At 41.3% G+C, this 19457-nt stretch overlaps 1 protein-coding gene across 6 annotated transcripts in view; it reads left to right on the forward strand.

Moving 5' to 3' along the window:
* LOC149320104 (teneurin-4) overlaps positions 1–19457 on the forward strand; it is a 793050-nt gene that overhangs the window by 649364 nt on the left and 124229 nt on the right. For 4 of the 6 annotated variants that reach the window (XM_089512941.1, XM_089512942.1, XM_089512944.1 and 1 more), the window contains one exon: positions 9659–9685. The exons of the other annotated variants lie outside the window; for them this stretch is intronic. In XM_089512941.1, the coding sequence (XP_089369067.1) occupies positions 9659–9685 (27 nt within the window). The remainder of the gene's footprint in view (positions 1–9658; positions 9686–19457) is intronic. 6 annotated transcript variants of the gene reach the window in all.

Raw genomic sequence — 19457 nt, forward strand, 5'->3', positions numbered from 1 at the left:
TTTGACTTACTTTAAATAACTTGAAACAAGTTTCTGGTTTCCCCGTTTATGAAGGTAGTTCCCTCAAAGTGTGGGGGACATGCCCAATGGCCACAGCAGCGCAGATGTGGGAAGTCTGGATGATGTTTCCAAGGAGCAGGGCTTCTATAGCATTCTGTAGTTCCACAATGTGTTGCGCAAAATGGGTGAATATTTGCTTTGTTTGCATGATGTATTCCAGTTGCAGGACTCCAGTTTTCTTGGAGCTGAGCTGAGGAAGCCATGATGGGGTGATATGTTGTCTTTTGTTGGCATAATTTGGAGTGTAATAAGGGCTCATCTGTTTTTGTAACCCCAAAGAGGAACACAGCAATTTTTCCACCTCCTCCTCCTTTTTAGCAGAATAGGTTAAGAAACAAAATGTCACGTAGAAACACTGCTGACACCTCAGTACTGAAAACTTCCCTAAAGCTTTTAAGGAACTGAACACACATGGGGCAGGAAGCAATGAAATTACTTTGGTGTTGCTTTCTACTTGAAGTCAGTTACCACAAAATATATTGTAGTAGTGAACAAAGTGTGGTCCACAGGTTGCATGTGTCCTCCCCCCAGGTATCTATCCCCCCCCCCCAATTTCCAAAAATCATTGTCCCTAAATGTCCTCTAAGAACCATTGGGGGGGGGGGCATTTTCACCACATTTTTGTCAACTTGGGCCAATTTAGGAAACGCCTCTTTTAAAAAATAGAAAGTGAACTGGAAGTGACTTCCATTCATTTCATGTTGTTAAAGAAATTATCTCCTTGGCCTAAAATGGCTATGGGCCCTAAAATCATGGTGAAATTGCTCCTCACACCTCCAAGAGAGTATTTGGTGGCAAAAAATTATATTTTTCTTTTAGCAGGGGATATAGTGGGGTCCCGGAGATCTAATGTGCCCCCCTAGCCTTCCACAATTGGCCATCCCTGTTATATTGAAATGCCATTTCCCCATTTCAAAAAAATGAACCATGTTTTGGAGCTTGTTGGGGGGGGGGGGGAATGGCCAACATTAGACAGTTTAAGATTTAAGGTCTGCATACACAGTTCCATTCCCTGAAAGCATCTGTTAAGCCCCAGGAATTTCCCAGATACTGAGTGATTTTAGGGCCCGTACAGACAGGATAAAATAAAGCTGCTTCAGGTCACTTTGGAGGTATTCTGTTTAAATGACATATGCATCTCAAGGGGCCAAAAGCTGTGCTCCAGTCCTTCTGGCCTCTTAGGACACATGCATCATTTAAACAGCATACTTCCAAAGTGACTCGAAGCAGTTTTATTTTGGCCTATCTGTACATGCTCTTACTTTCCTTCCTTCAGCTGGAGAAGTGCCATCAGGACAAGCTTCAGTCCCTGGTACTTGACCACCCCTATCTCCCTTCTGCCCCTTGCCATTTAACAAAAAAGTCAACATCCCACAAGGATTAACAGCAGCTGAGAGTGAGTTTTGGAGAATTTGCAAGAGGCTTGCAAGTATGTCACCAGCAGGATTCCAGCCTATAATGGTTTAATGCGTGGAGTCAGTGTCAAATTCTTTTTTGAGAATTTTCAGTAGGGAAAAATGTATACGTTTTGTCCTTGCAGGTAAGAATGAAGGATTTTGCGATTTTTCTCCTTGTAGAGAGAAAATCATATAAAACTACTCAGACTACTCAAAGTTTGTGACTTGGCATTTTCTGGCAAGGAAACAAACACCCTGCAAGAAAAAAATAACCCAGCATTTCCTGTGCAAAACCCCAACAATTATGTGCAGAAAATAGTTTTCTTGGCATTCTTGAACAGAAAGCAGTATTTTCTGAATAGAAAAAATGTGTTTTCCATGCAGGAAACATGAAAAATGCTGTTTCTGTGCCAAAATAAAATGTATATTTTTCAAAGACATCCCAAACTATGGAGACTGTCACCCATCTAGGATTCTCCTCATCAGGATTCCCTAACGCTCAGGACACTCAGATGGTTCTTGTTGTTTTACCATTTTTTGAATATTCTTTCCATTCCTTATTCACACATACTTTGCCCATTTCCCTCCACCACCATTGAAATATTTTTTTCTGCCCCAATGCCGATGAATTCCATATGCGATTCTTATTCACAGTAAATCATAACGCCAAACAAGTAGGACTGCACAATTCGCAGGTTGTTGTAATGCCTGGCCAGTGCTGCGAAACCTAAGTTGCCCAATTTGACATTTCAAATGGCTACTCACTGTGCCATGGCTCCAGCCATTGTCATTCCTGGTGTGAGAAACTGGGTAATCCCGGCAGTCATATTTGTTCAGCCATGTGTCTTCTCCACTGCACTATAAAGTGAGAGATGGGTCCTCGTGGGTGAAAAAAATCTGTACTTTTTTCTATACCTTTTATTTCAGTCCAGTTCACTTTCACTGTTGGTGCCAGGCGGAGGGGGACAGGCAGGCAGTTTTTGAATGAAACAAAGACAGAGATGTAAAACAAGAGTTAAAATAAGAGTCTTTTCAGGTGATGTCAAATAAATTAGGGCAGTTGCATGAGCAAATAGTGCTGCTTTACACGCACTGTACATCAATCATTTGCAAACTAACTGATATCATAAATCTAAGGCTGCCTCTACACTACAGAATGAATGCAGTTTGCTACCACCTTAACTCCCATGGCTCTGCTATGGAATTCTGGGATTTGTAATTTTGTGAGATATTTAGCCTTCTCTGTTGGAGAGCACTGGTGTCACAACAAACTACAAATCCCAGGAGAAACTTCTTAAACAGAAGCTTAAATCAGATGCATCACAAGAATGTTCAGCCCCTCTACGCGGAAAACTCCCATCTCACAAGTAAACAAACTGTTCTTTCCCCCTTCTTGCCTTCTGTCATGACAGAATCTTGCCCTTCCCTATATACACAATGAGATATCTTAGAAATGGGACTCAAGTCTAAACATGAAATTAATGTGTGTTTCATATATATCTTATACACATAGCCAGAAGGTAATTTTGTACACAGTATTTTTTAATAATTTGTGCAGGAAACAAAGTTGGTGTACGCTGAACCATCAGAAAGGAAAGTTGTCACAAACTCAGCCTCACATGAAAAAGCTTTGAGAAGAATCCATTTCCTAGACAGTCGGTACATAGACTACAATGAATACTCAGTCTATCAAGGAGTTTTTGCAAAGCTATAAAACCCAAGAAGTTTAGAAAGCCAAAAACAGTTGTAGTATTGTCACAGGTGAAAGGACATTGATATGGTACTACATTGTGTGTAGCAAGCATCTCCCTCATTCTGGTGTGATCTTCCCGCATGGTCACCTGCATTGTGGATGGTAATTTTCATTGTGTCTTGTCTCCCTGCCTGCTTTTGCCTCAGAAACCTGGTATTCCAGTGGCTGGACCCAAATTCCTATCTGTAATTGTGTGTACAAGTAACATGGCTAGGAATGGTTGGCAGAAGTTAAGCAAGTTTCTCTGAAAGTTTGCTCCCTGTAGATCATAAAGTAAAAAACCCTTGTTGAGTTGCATGCTTTCTGACTAAACAGAATGCACATCCTCAGGTCCTTGTGGTGCTGCAACCTTAGCTTTTCTTTGCTTAACAAGGTTCAGATGGTAGAGTGTGTGTAGAACTAGGTTCTAGGGCATTCATGTTGACATTAGTGGCAGTTGTGTGCCACCTCCAAGCTCTTCTCTCCTTTCCTCTCTGTCATATATAGTGGTGGAAAACGTATTATGCTAAATCATCAGAATTGCAAGTTTGCCCACCTCAGCTTCACTGCTATTACTTAGGCTGAGAAAACCCATAATCTGGTGATACGATGTCCATATGTTTTTTAAAAAGTTGTTATTAGAGCTGTACTTTGTTTTGTTTATCTTGAATCTGGTGAAAGTGATTGGACAGGTAGAAGAAACCGAAATCTTAGTTTTTTGTTGGAGTCACTTCTAAAGAATGTGATGAAGACTGTAATTTCAAGTGGCTTGGAAGGGAGATCAGATAAATTAATGCATAGGAGGTCAATCAATGGTTATTATTGGCCACAGTAGCAAAATAGAGCTTCCAAGTTCAGAAACATTCTATTTCTAAATATACGTTGCTGGTAGTAACTAAGGAGACTTACTGCCTTTGTATCCTACCACTGAGCTTCCCATAGGAAACTGGCTATCTGTGCATAAAACGGGATACTAGACTACAAGAGTTCTATGGATTCAAAAAGATTTTTTTCTGTTCTTGTGCAGCTTGGTGGCTGCTTTGAGTGACAACCATAGTTGTGTCATACCATCCAATTCTGCCCTGCATTAGCTGGGTAAGTTCATGCTCTCCAGTTTCATGGCCACCCTTTTTCAGAAACAGGTCAAACTGAAGTCAAAGATAACATATAGTAAAACTACACCCCCCAGCATCTTGGTCTAAGTTTGTAACCTATTATTTTGCTGAACTAGAGATCACCTGCTGTAGAAGCAGGTGGAAGAGCAGGTTTGTTTCTAGGCAATATCCAATTACAAATTACAGTTGTCCCTCCATATTTGCTAGGGTTAGGGGAACAAGACCCCCGTGAATATGGAAAAACCGCAAATAACAAATACACTGTTTTTACCTAAAGGACACCTCTCTAGGGATCTCTATGTCTTCCAGTGCAACTCTGTGGTCAATGTGCAACTTTTAGTTAAAGTTGACCACAGAGTTGCACTGGAGGACCTAGATAGTCCTAGAGACAACATATTAATTAAATCCGTGAATAATCAAATCTGCAAATATCAAAGCCACAAATATGGAGGGATGACTGTATATTGCTTTCTGGATCACAAATGAAAGTGTAATATCCAGGTACACATTTAGACCCAACTGTCCTTGTTGAGACATGCTGCAAATGACCTCCAGTTTCTCTTGTCAGACAGGTTGGCTGCCCCTGAATTTAGCAGAACAGGAAATTATTTCAGGACATTGAGACCAGCATTAGTATTCTGGAGTTATTAGCCCATGCAGACAATAAGTATTAGTAGAACATCACTGCCAAGTGTAGTGTTGTTGCCACTAAATGACTTCATTGAATTGGGGGAGGGGGACAAAAAACTGAAGAAAAAGGTACAGCTAAGACTTTTTACTGTGCACAGTGTCCTTAAACCATGCTGGAGAAGTAATTCATCCCTGCTCCATTTTTAAAATCCATCATCCCTTTTGCAGTTTGTTCAGAATCGTTGGGATACTTCAGAGCCCTGCTACGTGATCATCCAAATCAGATGGCACAGCTAGACTGTTTCAGGTTGCAGGTTAAAAGTTGCATATTTAAATATTAGTGTATCTGGGGAAATGAATTGATATCCAGGAAAACTCATGCTAAAATACTGACCAGTTAAAGGTGCTACTAGATTCTCACACACACACACACACACACACACACATTTTCTTCTTAAATATGTGTTCTTTTATATGCCTTCAAGCCATTTCCAACTAATAGCAACCCTAAGTTTTATTCTGAGCAGGTTTGGCATTGCCTTCCTCTAAGGCTGAGAGTATGTGACTTGCCCAAGGGCACACAGTAGATTTTCATACCCGAGAGAGCATTCTGACCCTTGTGTCCTGGAGTCCTAGTTTAATATTCAGACCACTGTACTATGCGGGCTCTCCAGACTTTATCCAGAGATTTTCCACATGAGTTTCAGTGACCAAGTGGAGATTTGAACCCTGGTTTCTTTGTCCAACACTCAAACCGCTACACCACCCTGGCCCCCCGTTTAATTTTAAAAATAAAATCAGGATATAGAAGAGCAGCATGTCAGGAAGAAGGTGCCACACTAGTTCTTTCTACTTAGATTTGGTTTGGATTTGAAATAAGGGTGCCTCAAACCTACAGTTTGAAGTAGAATAATCCAGAAAAAACCTACAACATATGATTCTGTAGACTGTGCATCTTGACAGGCTCCCCCCAAAATGATGACAGCTCCCAGAATTGTGATACTCCACCAGATGGTTTGTATAATCTTTCCCATCTCCTCTCCTTGGATGGTGGGACAGCCTTTCTGGGAACCGTAGTCAGGCCTTTCTCCTTGAGTGCAACTGAATATTTGGACCTGCCAAGAAAGTTGACAACCTCCCATGGTAATGCCAAACTTTACTAATCAATCTTCTCTCCTCCTTGCTTAAAAATATGAATCTTGTGCATTAGACCTACCCATTCTAGCCCTAGTGGAGTTGAGACTGGAAAGGGGAGGAGGCCCCAAAATTCTTGCAAAAGGTCATGACCCTTCTAGTTGGGTGGTCTTCTCCGGAGCCCAATTTGGGAGGGGTAGGGAGAAAGAAATGGAAAATACAAGGAGTCATCTAAGAGGCAGATTGAAAGGACCGTGGGAATGGTGCCCAAACTGGAGAAACAACCCTCCCCTATCCTTACTCGGCAACATTATAAATAAGAGCAAGGCACTTGGCAGGAAGAGAGCAAATGAGAGCTTTATCTGAAAATCACACACAACTTCTGCCTAAAAGCATTATTCCTGCATCTGAAGTTGTCAGCTGCTCTAAAGAAAAGGAGCTGTTCAGTCACACCACTGAGAACTAAAATTTCTAGGTTCCTTTCATATTCTCCCCCCCCCCCCCCCTTTGCTCTCTCTGTCTCATTTTCTCTCTCTTTGTTGCTTTCTCTCTTTCTCTCTCTCTGACCTCAAGCCAACCACTTAAACTTTCTTTTCTTCTGTTGAATCCATATCATCAGCGTACTTGGCCTCCTCCTTTTGTGAGGTTAATTCATTGTGTCAAAGCGGTCCATTGGAGGCAGTTATACAGGGGCATTGGTTCATCTCTGCAGTTGAAAAAAAGTACCAACAAGAGCAAGCAAAAGAAAAACTTTCTTCCATTCCAAAGAAGGCCCTGTATGATCTACAGAAGGCCCTTTGCTCTGCTGCATATCAGTCTTATAGTCAATTAAGTTCCTCTCTCTTTGAATTAATCTATCACCACCACCTTAAGTGGTCACAATTCTAGAGATAACACCTTGCAACTGATCCCTGGATGACACAATCCCGTCTATGATGGGAATGGTCAGGAAAAGCTTTCTCTGCTTTGTCTCTTGGCTTAGTGGAGATTAAAAAGGTGCCGTGGTGTCACTGTGATTGGTGTCACCCAGTGTGTAACTCACGATGCCACCCCCAATTGGCCTCCTCCCATACCACACAATACAGAATCCTTAGTAAAAAGTTTTGTACTAATATTACTCATAAATCTTAATTCCCATATATCACTGAATGTGATGGCAATACTTGTGACATAACTTGCAAAATTAAAATTATACCTTTTAATTACAATAGCTTACACACAGCCTAAATGCATTCACGTGTTTTGTGTGGTTAAAGTGAAAATTTTGTAAGATGTGATGTTTTAAAGAAAAACAATTAAAAAGAGAAAAAAATGAATAAAAACACTGAGGCCTCTCCTTTCTCCACCCACTGAGCCTCACCTCATGCCATCTCTTCTGCTGAGCTCCAGTGTTGTAAAGGGTCATGTGCAAACACCACAGCCCATTTCTGACCAAAGGCAGATATTTGGGGAGTAGTGGTGTCACCCCTCCTTATGGTGCATTCTTCTAGTGGCACCCTTGAAATGGTGTGCCCAGGTTGTGAGGTGGCATCCTCAGTTGTGTCCACTGTGATCATCAGTCCAAATCAGCACCAAACCATTCTGTGTTAGTCATTTTAAAATGTTCCTGCATCACCCTGTGGTGGGTAAAATATAAAGAATTCATTATGTTTTCTAAAAACAGCTTGCATATGTGGGCAAATTAAAAAATTAAGAAATAGATAGCAATAGCAAATATACTTCTATACTGCTTTTCAGTGCACTTAACCACTCCCTAAGCAGTTTGCAACGTGTAAGTTAATCACTCCCAGCGAGCTGGGCACCCATTTTTGTGACCTCAGAAGGATGCAAGCCTAAATTGAGCCTGAGCCCCTGGCTGGTATTGAACTGGGCTGGTAAGTGGCTGCAGTACAGGAATTTAACCACTGCACCACCAGAGCTAGATGCAGGAGAGGTTTGGGTCTTGTCCAGTGATACTGACCTTTTCTAGGTAGGGTTGTGTTTACTTATTTAGAAAGCAAAACAGAAAAGGATCTAAAGCTACACGATGCCTCCTAAATGTATCTTAACCTTTATTTAGGGGGAAACAAATATCATTCATTCTATGCTGCCTTCATCCCATTTCAGTTACAGAATCAAACAGACACATGCCAGATTTAACCAACTTCTACCACCATAGGTGGTAGTTTAACAGATACCATAGACTCTGAGAAAGTGAAATAAGTGCATTCAAGAGCCTTATCTCTCCCTGGAAACCAAGATGACTAAACCAAGACTGTAATACCTTTGGACATATCATGATGTGGCACGACTCGTGTATTTCTGCACAGACGAATGCTTACCAGAACACAAAGAATCTCACAACAGCCTTGCTGCTGCCTCTGTTGTTCCTGACAAGACTAAGGATGTAATTTGTCACTAATTTTATTCTCAAAAGAAGCATGAGTAATGTTAGCAATTTTCTTCCCATTGCAAGAAAGTCTTTGAAAACTGCATCATTTTCTAAGCCTATTTGCAATTTGGGACTTATTTTGCACAATTTTCACATGTGGCTGTTTTGCGAGAAAATATCTCTATTTTCTGCATTGAAAAAGCTGTTTTAAGTGCAGATCCAACCACATGGTAAATTTGCATGGAATGTCCCCAATTGCAGCATTTTCTGCCCAGGGAACAAACTTTTTTGACACACAAAAAACCAGTATTTCCATACAAATATATTTTCCACACAGAAAAAGCTTGTTCCTGTGCAGAAAACACTGCTTTCTGTGCAAAATGATCACATGCTAATTTTATGCAAAATCAGTCTCAGACTGCAAAGATTCTCAACAAACAGGGTTGCTTCTCATAAGGGTTTCTTGATCATTTTTCATTTTTTTTTTCTCATCGCTAATCAGGACATTGCTTTCTCCACTGGGGAACAAAGAGTGATGAACATTTTTCTGTCCCTAGTAAGGATCTAATCAGTTTACAGACTAGTTCCATTACCCATACAACATCGCAGACTAGGCCATGACAGTAGGCAGGTAGAAATTTAGGTCATAACCTGGCATTTTTTGCTGATGTTGTACTACATACAATGAAGGCACTTTTTAAACTAATAATGGTGGAAGAAGGGAGCAGAGAGGAAGTAATTAGGGCTGTAGTCTACTTGGAGCAGGGATCTGCATTCTTTCCTTTGCTAAGCCATAAAGAGCCATATGCATTGTTGGTGATCAATGAATGATAGGTGGGGGGAAAGAAAAGAGAGAAAATATATTGCTGATGGACATGCTGAGCAGTTGCTAAAGTTGCGAAAAGAAACTTAAAATCTGTGACCTTTTATGCTCACTTTTTTTCCTAATTTTTTCAGAAAGTATATTTTTCTTATTTCCATGGCTGAAAGTGTTGCTGCCCCCCCCCCCCCTTTTCCCTCAAGGCTTGTGTTGTTGTTGCTGTCGTTGCTGTTGTTCCTGCTGCTGCTGCTGTTATTGTTGTCTGCCATTCCTTCCCTTGCCCTTTTGATCCCTGACACTCCCTCTCCTCTGCCTCCCTTGCATCTGCACTGTCTTGTACTAAGCTGTATTGCACTTGATTCAATCCTACTTTACATGTCCTGTCTTTTATCTCCCAAGCTCACTATCTGGATAAGGTAGTGAAAGGTATGGTGGTCTTCCTTCCTCTTTTCTTCCCCACCGTTTGTCTTTGTGTTACAAACGCAGCCGAAAGACACTAGCACACACCCCACATCCCTAAAGAGTGCACAAATGTCAACTTAGATTACATCCTTTTTCCATGGTCACAATACTCATGCCTAAAAGTCCAAACAGGCGAGTTTTCCAGGAATTTAGGCTGAGAAAATGTATTTGCAATGTCATCCTTTTGTAAGTGCTGCCACCTTGCCACCACCATCATGTCCATATTTACTCAATCCTCCTTTTCTCATAATTTATTCCCACCTGGCCAAGTTATTCAGGATGTGGGGTAGGGGAATTAAATTATTTGAGCAATGTGTGTTTTTAAAACAAGTAATGACCCAACAGGTGATTAACAGGTGAGTGCATTTGACTATATGAAGGTTCCTTGTTTCCAGATTAAAACAAAGAATCTAGACCATGGACGTTATTTTTGCATGCTGGTGTAGCAAGTTGAATTTCCAGGCACAGATAACTAATAAGTACTGCTTGAAATTCACTTGGGGTCATAAGTAGATATATCTTTAGAAAATAGAATTGAGCAATTTTGCAATTCAGCACAGGTCTATTGCACATTGAGACTGATGTTGGATGGGACTCAACCTGGCACGGGACACTTAGGAGTACTGATGCACATCAGTAGAGTGCAAGGTTATGAGGACACTCTTGATGATGTTCTATTATGCATCTTCACAATTCACAATCAGAGTTCCCTAGTGCCTCTGCTTCATAGCTAAGTGTGCATAAAGGTGTGCAACCTAGACCACAGTAAAGAATTCTCGACATGATTGTCAGTGACTAGAAAGATTCTAAACTATGTAGAGATGGTGTTGCTGAATGCCCTGGTATTTCCATTTGGGCTACATCAAAGTATGGCATTTTATCATTAATGGTTAATAAATTAATATAAGTGTATATGAATCTCTTTCTAGGTTATGTGAGGTCAACTGCAATTGAAAACAATCACACTTTACTTCACAATATATTATTATTATTATTATTATTATTAACCTTTATTTATAAAGCGCTGTAAATTTACACAGCGCTGTACATACAGTCTTTTTAATTGGACGGTTCCCTGCCCTCAGGCTTACAATCTAAAGATATATATTTTAGCAAGAATACAATCAGTCACCATATAAAGAGAACCAACAATGGAACTGACTTATGGTTTCTGCTTGCTGCTTAATTTCAGAGGTTGGGGTGGGGAAGAGTTCAGGATTTGTGCCATCCAGGTTGCCAGAAGAAGAAACTACTCTTTGGCAGGAGGTGATTTCATCTCACTCCAATTTTGAGTGGGGGAGTTCAAAGGTTTTGAGGCTTGGTGAAGTCTGGGAGGCTCTGAGAAGCTCCAAAATTCCTGGAGGAGGGCACACATACCGCCCATGCACTGCATTTTTCCCACCCATAGTTTAAATTATAGAGGCTTTTTAGTATTTTTGAGAAGTATAGTGGGACCTTGGTATCTGCAGAGGATCCCTCACTAATACCAAAATCTGCAGGACCTAGTCCCATTGTCTCCAGTGATGGTGCATGCACACAACCGTGCCACCATTAGGGACAACAGGACATTCGGGTGAAGTTGTGTTGTCCCTAATGGTGGCGTGGCCATGTGCATATACCATCACTGGGGACAATGGGGATTGTCTCTAATGGCAGCAAAGCCCCATACACAGGCTGCCACTGGGGGCATTGGGGGCTTGTCATCCACAGATGCTTAAATCTACGAGTGGCAAGTCTGCAGATAGCGAAGTCCCACTGTATATGGCTGGTAGGCAAGCTGAACAAAGTACACTTTTGCCAGTAGTTGAGAATATAATGAAACAATGGATGGACAGTCATTCTATTTCCTGTCAGTTTTGCATGTATTTCTTCGTAGTTCTGTTCCATCCTGTTTCTGGATCAATCGTCAATTAAAAAAAAATTACTAATTTGCATTACTTTAACTCATTTTTCACAAGTTACACAAATGTCCTCTGGGGAGCATGGTGGCATTTTTGCCACATTTTAAGGACCGTTTTTAAAGCTGAAAGCAAGGTGGACATGACTTCAAGTCACTTCTTGTTTTGGGGGGTGAAAAGGCCTCTCCTGGACCTAAAATGGCCCAAGAGGGCCTAAAATTATGGGGAAAATGTCCCCCATGGAGACACTTGGAGAAATTTTTATCTGTGGTGGGTATATTATTATTATTATTATTATTAACCTTTATTTATGAAGCGCTGTAAATTTACACAGCGCTGTACATGCAATCTTTTTAGTTAGACGGTTCCCTGCCCTCAGGCTTACAATCTAAAAAGACATGACACAGAAGGAGAAGGGAGTGGTGACGGGAAAGGGTAAGAGGTCCAGCAGTTCCTCTCTACCTCCGAGGCCTGGACCAAGGCAGATGGACTGGAGGGAGGGCTTGGCTCCAAAATGGAAGGTTAATCATTATCCAGGGAAAATACATACTCACAAGTAGGATAATACATATACAGTACATAGCAATACAGGAAATGGATCGATAAACAGCCAACAACAGAACATCAGATAGTAAGCGACAATTATGCGATGCCTGGGAAGGCTTCTCTGAATAGGATGGTTTTCAGCTCCGTTTTGAAGCTGGTTAAAGAAGTGATGGCTCTTGCTTGTGGAGGAAGAAGGTTATAATGAAAGGGTTCAGCCCCCAAAGTCTCCTAGAGACCAAATGCAGTCCCCTAGCCTCCCACGTTTGCCCACCTGTACTCTACAAAATGTGTGATGAAACTCCTTTTTTGGTAAACTAAGAAGCACCATAATGTTGTTCATTTTTAGGGGAATCTGCTTCAGCCCACTAATACTTTTGACTGTATCGTCAGAACTCCCCGTCATTTGGGAGGATTCTTTTATGCCACGGTTGCTTGTGCCTCTCTTTTGCATACGTACACAGAGAGCTCACCCTCATCTTGTGATTTTAAAAACTTGGCACAGAACCAAGCTTGGCTCTGCTCTTGCAAGATATATTTCAGATAAATCTGTCAAAGCTATGTGGTATTCAGACCTCAGTGCTTTTAAGCAAGGTTTTGTTTTCAATCCTCAAAACCACACACTTTCTATAGGGCCTCACCAAAAAGAAAGCCATTAATCTTGCTCTGGAATAGTCTTCCTCTTAGCAACCTCCTCGGCTGAAGCTGCATTTTATTAATTTCATTTATGAAATTAGAGCTGTAGTAGGGAAATAGAGTAGGTTGTTGGGGGGGCTGCGTTTTAGGGTGGGGAATTTGGAAGCTGGAAGTGATTGCCTGCCATTTTGAAAAGTGTTTTCTAATTATATACATTATATAAAGAAGCTACAGACTCTATAATGTTTTTGTGATGTGTCTGACAACCTGACAATAAATTTGATTGAGTTGGAGGCACATGCCAATCCATTGGAAATTGTGTGGGCTCAACTATATGTTGTTGAGACCCTGGAGGAGGACGAGGTTGGTAAAAGCACGCTTTCCCCATTGAAAAGAATTGGATACCATGCCAATGTTTATTTTAACCTTCCACCAGTAGGAAAGAAAAGAGAATGGGTGCAAAAAAGAACAGGGCTCCAGGTTGCTTTTAATCCATGGTTAAGCCTTTAGCCTGGCAATGGTCTTTAAGCCTGAAAACTTCTGTATACTAGGCTGTATCTACATTGCAGAATTAATACATTTTGACACCACTCTAACTGCCATGGCTCAATGATATGGACTGTTGGGATTTGTCATTTTGTGAACTATTTAGTCTTCTCTGTCAGAGAGCTCTGGTGCTACAACCAACTACAAATCCCAGAATTCTCTAGGATGGAGCTATGACAAGTAAAAGCAGTGTCAAACTGCATTAATTCTGCAATGTGGCAGCAGCTAATCTCACATTGAATCTATTGTAGCTTACTTCCGAGTAAACAGTCTATTGATGAATTGGTGGGAGCAGAAGTAGTTGAATAGTGTGGCCTTCAGATTTTGAACTTTATTGCACTGTCCCTAGAACGGTCCTGTTGTGTTCCAAAAAGGGGGCATGACGAGAACGGGATGAGACTAAGAACGAATCTTACCACACAGGGGAACGCTGCCGCTACTGCCAGACATTCCCATCGCGTTCTGCATCCTTCCAGAGGGCACGATTTTTGAGAATGCTTTTGAACAGTTCTCAAAAATCGCACCCTCTGGAATGGATGTAAAACACAATAGGAATGTCCGGCAGTAGTGGCGGCGTTCCCCTGTGCAGTAAGATCCGTTCTTAGCCCCATCCCGTTCTCGTCACGCCCCCTTTTTGGAATGCCACAGGAGCATTCTAGGGACAGTGCAATAAAGTTCTTTGTTAGAACTGCACATCTGAGCATCCCTCACTTTTGGCTATGCTGGCTAGGACTGCTAAGAGTTGTGTTGTAACAACATCTGGGAGGCCACACTTGGCCTACTCATGGGTTAGATTGATGTATTGATAATCTTTTGACTGGCTAAAAAAGTCAAAAAGTAATCTTGACTTGCTTTTCTGCAATTGATCATGTGATTTGCTGAGATGAGGAGGAGAAAGGACCCAAAGCAACTTGCAACAAATTAAAACAAAATATGTGTATATTTCAGTTAATGAAGTAGATGTGTTCCTGGTATCAAAGGCAGAAATGGTGTGGAAAAAATAGGGCGAGATTCCTAGACCCCATAAAAGAAGAACAGTTGAACAGGTTTCAGGAAACTTTTTATCCAAATCCAACAATATGCACATGTAATGTGAAACAACCAGGTCACGTATACCTTGCAAAGCTAACCAAAACATTTTGAACCTTCTATTTCTTGAAGGCTTCTTTTGTAATGCATCCAGGGATAACTTTTTCTTTCACCTGCATCCACATTTCTTATGGTTTCCATTTTGATGGTCAAGCTTGTAGCTCTCTGCTTTTTAACATGTTGGGGTAGCTAATAAGGCAGGCTTATCTATTCTCCCCTTTTCTCTGTTTTGCTGCTCATGCATAGTCAGTAAGGGATTCTGGAGCCAGTTACTTTTTACCATGCCTGTTGCAGGTGGACACACATAGTTCAGCTAGAGTGAATTTCATTGTTTGCTTTACAAGCACTGCTGCAATCCAATACCATAACCCTGCTTTTCCATCTTTAATTTAGTGTTCTCCTAGTTCTGATGTTGCTAAACATCTTTTAGCTAGACAGAGAATGAAGTGGGAAAATGCTGTTTTGTGGATGTTAAAAATATTTTGCAAATAGGAATTTCACAGTCAGAAGCTTTATTAATTGAGGTATGCCTGTAAAGCTAAACCTGTTTGACACAAAAATTCAAAAGTCATAAAATAATACTGTTGAAAACACTAAATTAAAACAGCTTAAAACGTATTGAAATATGGTAAAAAAGATAAAAACACAGCACACCCCCCCTTAAAAGACCCTTCTGCCATAGTAATTTAAGAGCCAAAAGCCTACCTAAAAATAAAGATATGGGGCCAACCAAACCTCCAATGTGAGGGAGGTGCACAACTTGGGAGCAGCCACTAAGAAGATTTGTGTGTTGTCACCAGGTGCAGCTGTAATAGTGGTAGAAGGGCAAGAAAGCCTTCCCTGAATAACTGAAAAGTAAGGCAGGTTGATAGTGGTAGATGCTTTCCACTTTGTGAGGATGAACACTCATCTTAATGGCTCCAACCCTCCAAATCATTTTTTTTTGACCTTGGGCATCTGTAAGGAAGAGGATAAAACGGGGCTGCAAACAAAGAGTCCGGGGGGGGGGGGAGCTATTAATCCAAAAGAACCAACAAAGCCACTTTTTCCAACCTGTTATTAGCCCTTTAAGAAACCTGGAACAAAAGATCCTCACTTGTAGCCAAATCTCTGTGTCTTCAGAAGTCCTGTCTGTTCGGTGGCAAGAGGTTGTTTTTGTTTTAATTGCCCAGGGGGAATGAAATGCCCCCAGACTGCTTTATATTATTTTTAACGTCTTCTTTGTGAGATCAAAGAATGACAGGCTGCCTTTGTCTCCCATTTCTGGCACTAGATTGGTGGCAATTCTTGCAGAGAATAGGTAGGTCATTGCAAGGCGGTGTGATCAGAACCTCCTGCTAATAATATGGTATCTGTTGGTACAGTATCTTTCAAGATCATTCCTAGTTTCTGTTTTTCATCTCCAGTTGTGAGGTGGAAGAAGGGGTGGGATAAATCAAAAGGCAACAGAGATGTACCTAAAAGGAATGGGAAGAAAAGATTAGAAAATCATCTTAGGATGTGAGCTGCCAAGCATTTCCACTTTTCGCGGCTCCTTGCTTTTCTTTTTTGTCTGCCAATATACCTTCTATAAAAATGCCTGCTTTATCTTCTTCAGATGACCATTAAGAGCCAGGAGCTGAAAAGGGTAAATTGTACTCCATAAAGTTTTCTTCAGGTTCAAGTGAACATACTTGCAGTAAACCTTTGCATTTATGACACATGGCAGAGAATCAGCACTCACTATAACTTCCAACTTGCATAATTCTCCTTTGGTTATGTGGGCAGAATGCATGGTTTGAAATGAACGTTGCATGATTCATTTAGGCTTCCTTAATTATTAACATCTTTCTCGTTGGAAATCTCCAAATCAGTCATTCTGACTTGGAAAGATGCATGGGTTTTGTTCTGCTCTGATCCAAGCCAGAAAATAGTCAACATCTTCAAGCCATATCTATACCAAGATTTTTATTGAATAGAAAAGCCATTCCCTTCTCAGGAGAACTGTGGGAACTGATGCATGAGGGATTATGGCTTCCAAAACCTTGTCAGCACCTTCTCAGAACTTGGTCATTGTGATGGTGATATGTGCCTTCAAGTTGTTTCCAATTTATGGCGAGTCTATCATGGGGTTTTCTTGGCAAGATTTGTTCAGAGTGGGTTTGCCTTTGCCTTTCTCTGAGGTTGAGAGAATGATTTGCCAATTTACTGTAGAAATAATGCAGTTGGACACCATTTTACCTGCCAATGACTCCATCCTACACGATCCTGGGATTTGTTTTTGTGAGGCACAAAAATTTGTGCCTATACTGGCAGCAGTGGGATTCAAACTCATCCCCCTACAAAGACAGGGACCTTGATTCAACACCTTTAGATCATTCAGCCATGTGACTAAGATCTACAGTCGCCAGAAAATGGGGGGGGGGGGAGCCTCTTTTCCCCAGAGTGCCATCATAATAGAGACAGTTTCCATTAACCTCTAGGCCAGGGGTGAGCAGCTATGGAAGACTAGTGGGCCACATTAGCCCTCCAGGAGAGCTTGGAGCACTACAACCACCACCATAGCTGCTCCCACAAAAATAGTTTGCCTGAATGCCCCAAAATGCCCTCTAAGGGACATGGTAGCATGTTTCGGGGCCATCCTGAGCTCCTAAATTGCATTTTGTACAACCTGCAAAATTTTCATTTTGAACCTGGGGCTCCAGAGAAGATCCAGATCTGGTGGAAATGCCTTCCACACCCCTTCGAGATCATTTTTAGTCTTTCAGAGCATAATAAAGTTTTGAACAATTTTGAAAACACATGAACAAAAATGTTTGATTCCTGGGGCCACAAAAACACCCCGGGAACCCCATGCCCACTCTTTGTCCACTCCTTTCTCTACACCGAGAGTGGGCAAAGTGTGCCCTGGGGTCACAAAATAATAATAATAATAATAATAATAATTATTATTATTATTATTATTATTTATATCCCACCTCTCTAATTGAATTGAGACTGCTTACAGCATTAGAATCATAGAGCTGGAAGAGACCATAAGGGCCATTAAAACATTAAAATACATTAAAATACCAAAAACTGTAATGATTAATATCATAAAAGCCATATCACCTAAAAACCCACCCACCATCAAATTTAAAATGACATTTCAGACCAAATACCAATAAACAAGGTCAAGCAAGTAGGTAGTTGATGGAGCAAATTAATCTGGGGAGGCCTGCCCAGAGAAGTCTTTCTTGATCACTTTTTTGAAGCCATCAAGATTGGTAATATTCTGGATCTCCTCTGGGAGATCATTCCATAACTTAGGGGCAATAGAAGTAAAGTTCCTTTGAGGGACCGTAGTAAGCCTAGTTTTTATTGGCTGCAACAAGTTTTTACCCGAGGATCAAAGCGTGTGGTGCATTCCAACCTTTTCCTGGACAAAAAATAATGAATTGCTACTCCTGGAAGCCTTCAGGTGCAACGAGTTACTTTTTTAAAAATTGCAAATCCTCCCTGCTCAGTTTAATATAAAAATACCAATTTTTGAGACTTCAGCCCACGTTAGGATTTTTATGCTTTATTTTTCTATAGTCTATACAGCCCCCAAACCTAGTGTGGCTACCCACCTCCACTCGAACACCATCAAAAAGTGTTTTAGTAAATTTTTGCCCAACCTGATTGCACAGTGGAAATAATGTGCAATAGTAAGCACACTATGTAACAAGTACAGAGCACTTTGTACACATAATCTCCATAAGGGCTTCATCACTCATTCTGTTCCGCTTGTCAGAAGACAAAAAGAATGAGCTGAAACTAGATAGGAACCTCATTGCTTGGTGAAAGATGAGTTAAGTAGATGGCACGGCCCTTGTGCAGCTACTTCACTGCTGGAAAAGAAACCGGTCAATTCAGTTCACATCTTCTGGCCTCACCCAGAAGAAAGACTGTTAAAATATGGTGCTTAAGAGCAAGACAGCATGTGAAAATCACTCAATTATTTTCTCTAGTGCTAGAAAGCATTTACACCTGTGATTTAGTTTAGCTAACACTTGAGTTTGCTTTTTGTTTTTAATGCTTCCAAGGAAGCATAGTGTAGTTCACCATATCATTATTACTTTGGCAACCCAATGAGTCAGTTTGCTAAGGACAAAAAATGTAGATTTCCCAGCACATGATCCATTTTCCCTGGTGCATCATATTGCAGTTTTTCATATATATAATATTTTATATCCATCCATAGTGGTTAAGATGCCAATTCTGATGATCAGAAGATCAGAAAGTTGGCAGTGAGAGGCCCAAGTACTGCATGATGGTGTGAGCTCCCGTCACTCGTCCCAGCTTCTGCCAACTTAGCAGTTGGAAAGCAAGCAAATGGAAGTAGATTAATAGGTACCACTTAAGTGAGAAGGCAACAGCAGCCTGGTCCAGATTGGCCGGAAAGGACGCCCTCGTCACATGCGAGGGGTGCCTCAGAGCGGCGCTTCCAGATGCCCCGCAACCCTGGCACATGACAAGGGCGGCAAAATGGCAGTGCCCTGTACAGATGGGAGCCGCCATTGTTATGTGCCGGACACATAGCGTCTGCACATCGCGGTGCCATTATGATGTTGCAAGTGCGCCATTGGCACACAGTGACATCATAATGGCGGTGCGAGAAGAACCCGCTTTTCGCGGGTTCTTTTTTGCTCCGCAGGGAAGCTCCACAGTTTGGAGGCTGCAGCTTCCCCACAGAGCGAAAATAGGCACCGGAGACCATCCTTTTTGGACGGTCTGTCCCGTGCCAGCATTTGATGTAGTCATGCTGGCCATATGACCAACAAAGCAGTCTTCGGACAACTCTGGCTCTTCGGCTTAGAAACAGAGATGAGCACTGCCCCATACAGTCAGTTGCTACTAGACATTCATGTAAAGGGACTACCTTTACCTTTATACATATTATAGTTCCATATTATAATATTATATATTACAGGTGCATCAGTGTGCCTGCTTAGGTCAGTTGGTGAGAGCCAGCATGGTGTAGTGGTTTGAGTACTGGATTATGACTCTGAAGACCAGGGTTG

The sequence above is a fragment of the Sceloporus occidentalis genome, unplaced genomic scaffold, assembly GCF_023333645.1.
Source record: "Sceloporus occidentalis isolate IW3139 unplaced genomic scaffold, rSceOcc1.0.p SCAF_2, whole genome shotgun sequence".
Lineage (NCBI taxonomy): Eukaryota > Metazoa > Chordata > Lepidosauria > Squamata > Phrynosomatidae > Sceloporus > Sceloporus occidentalis.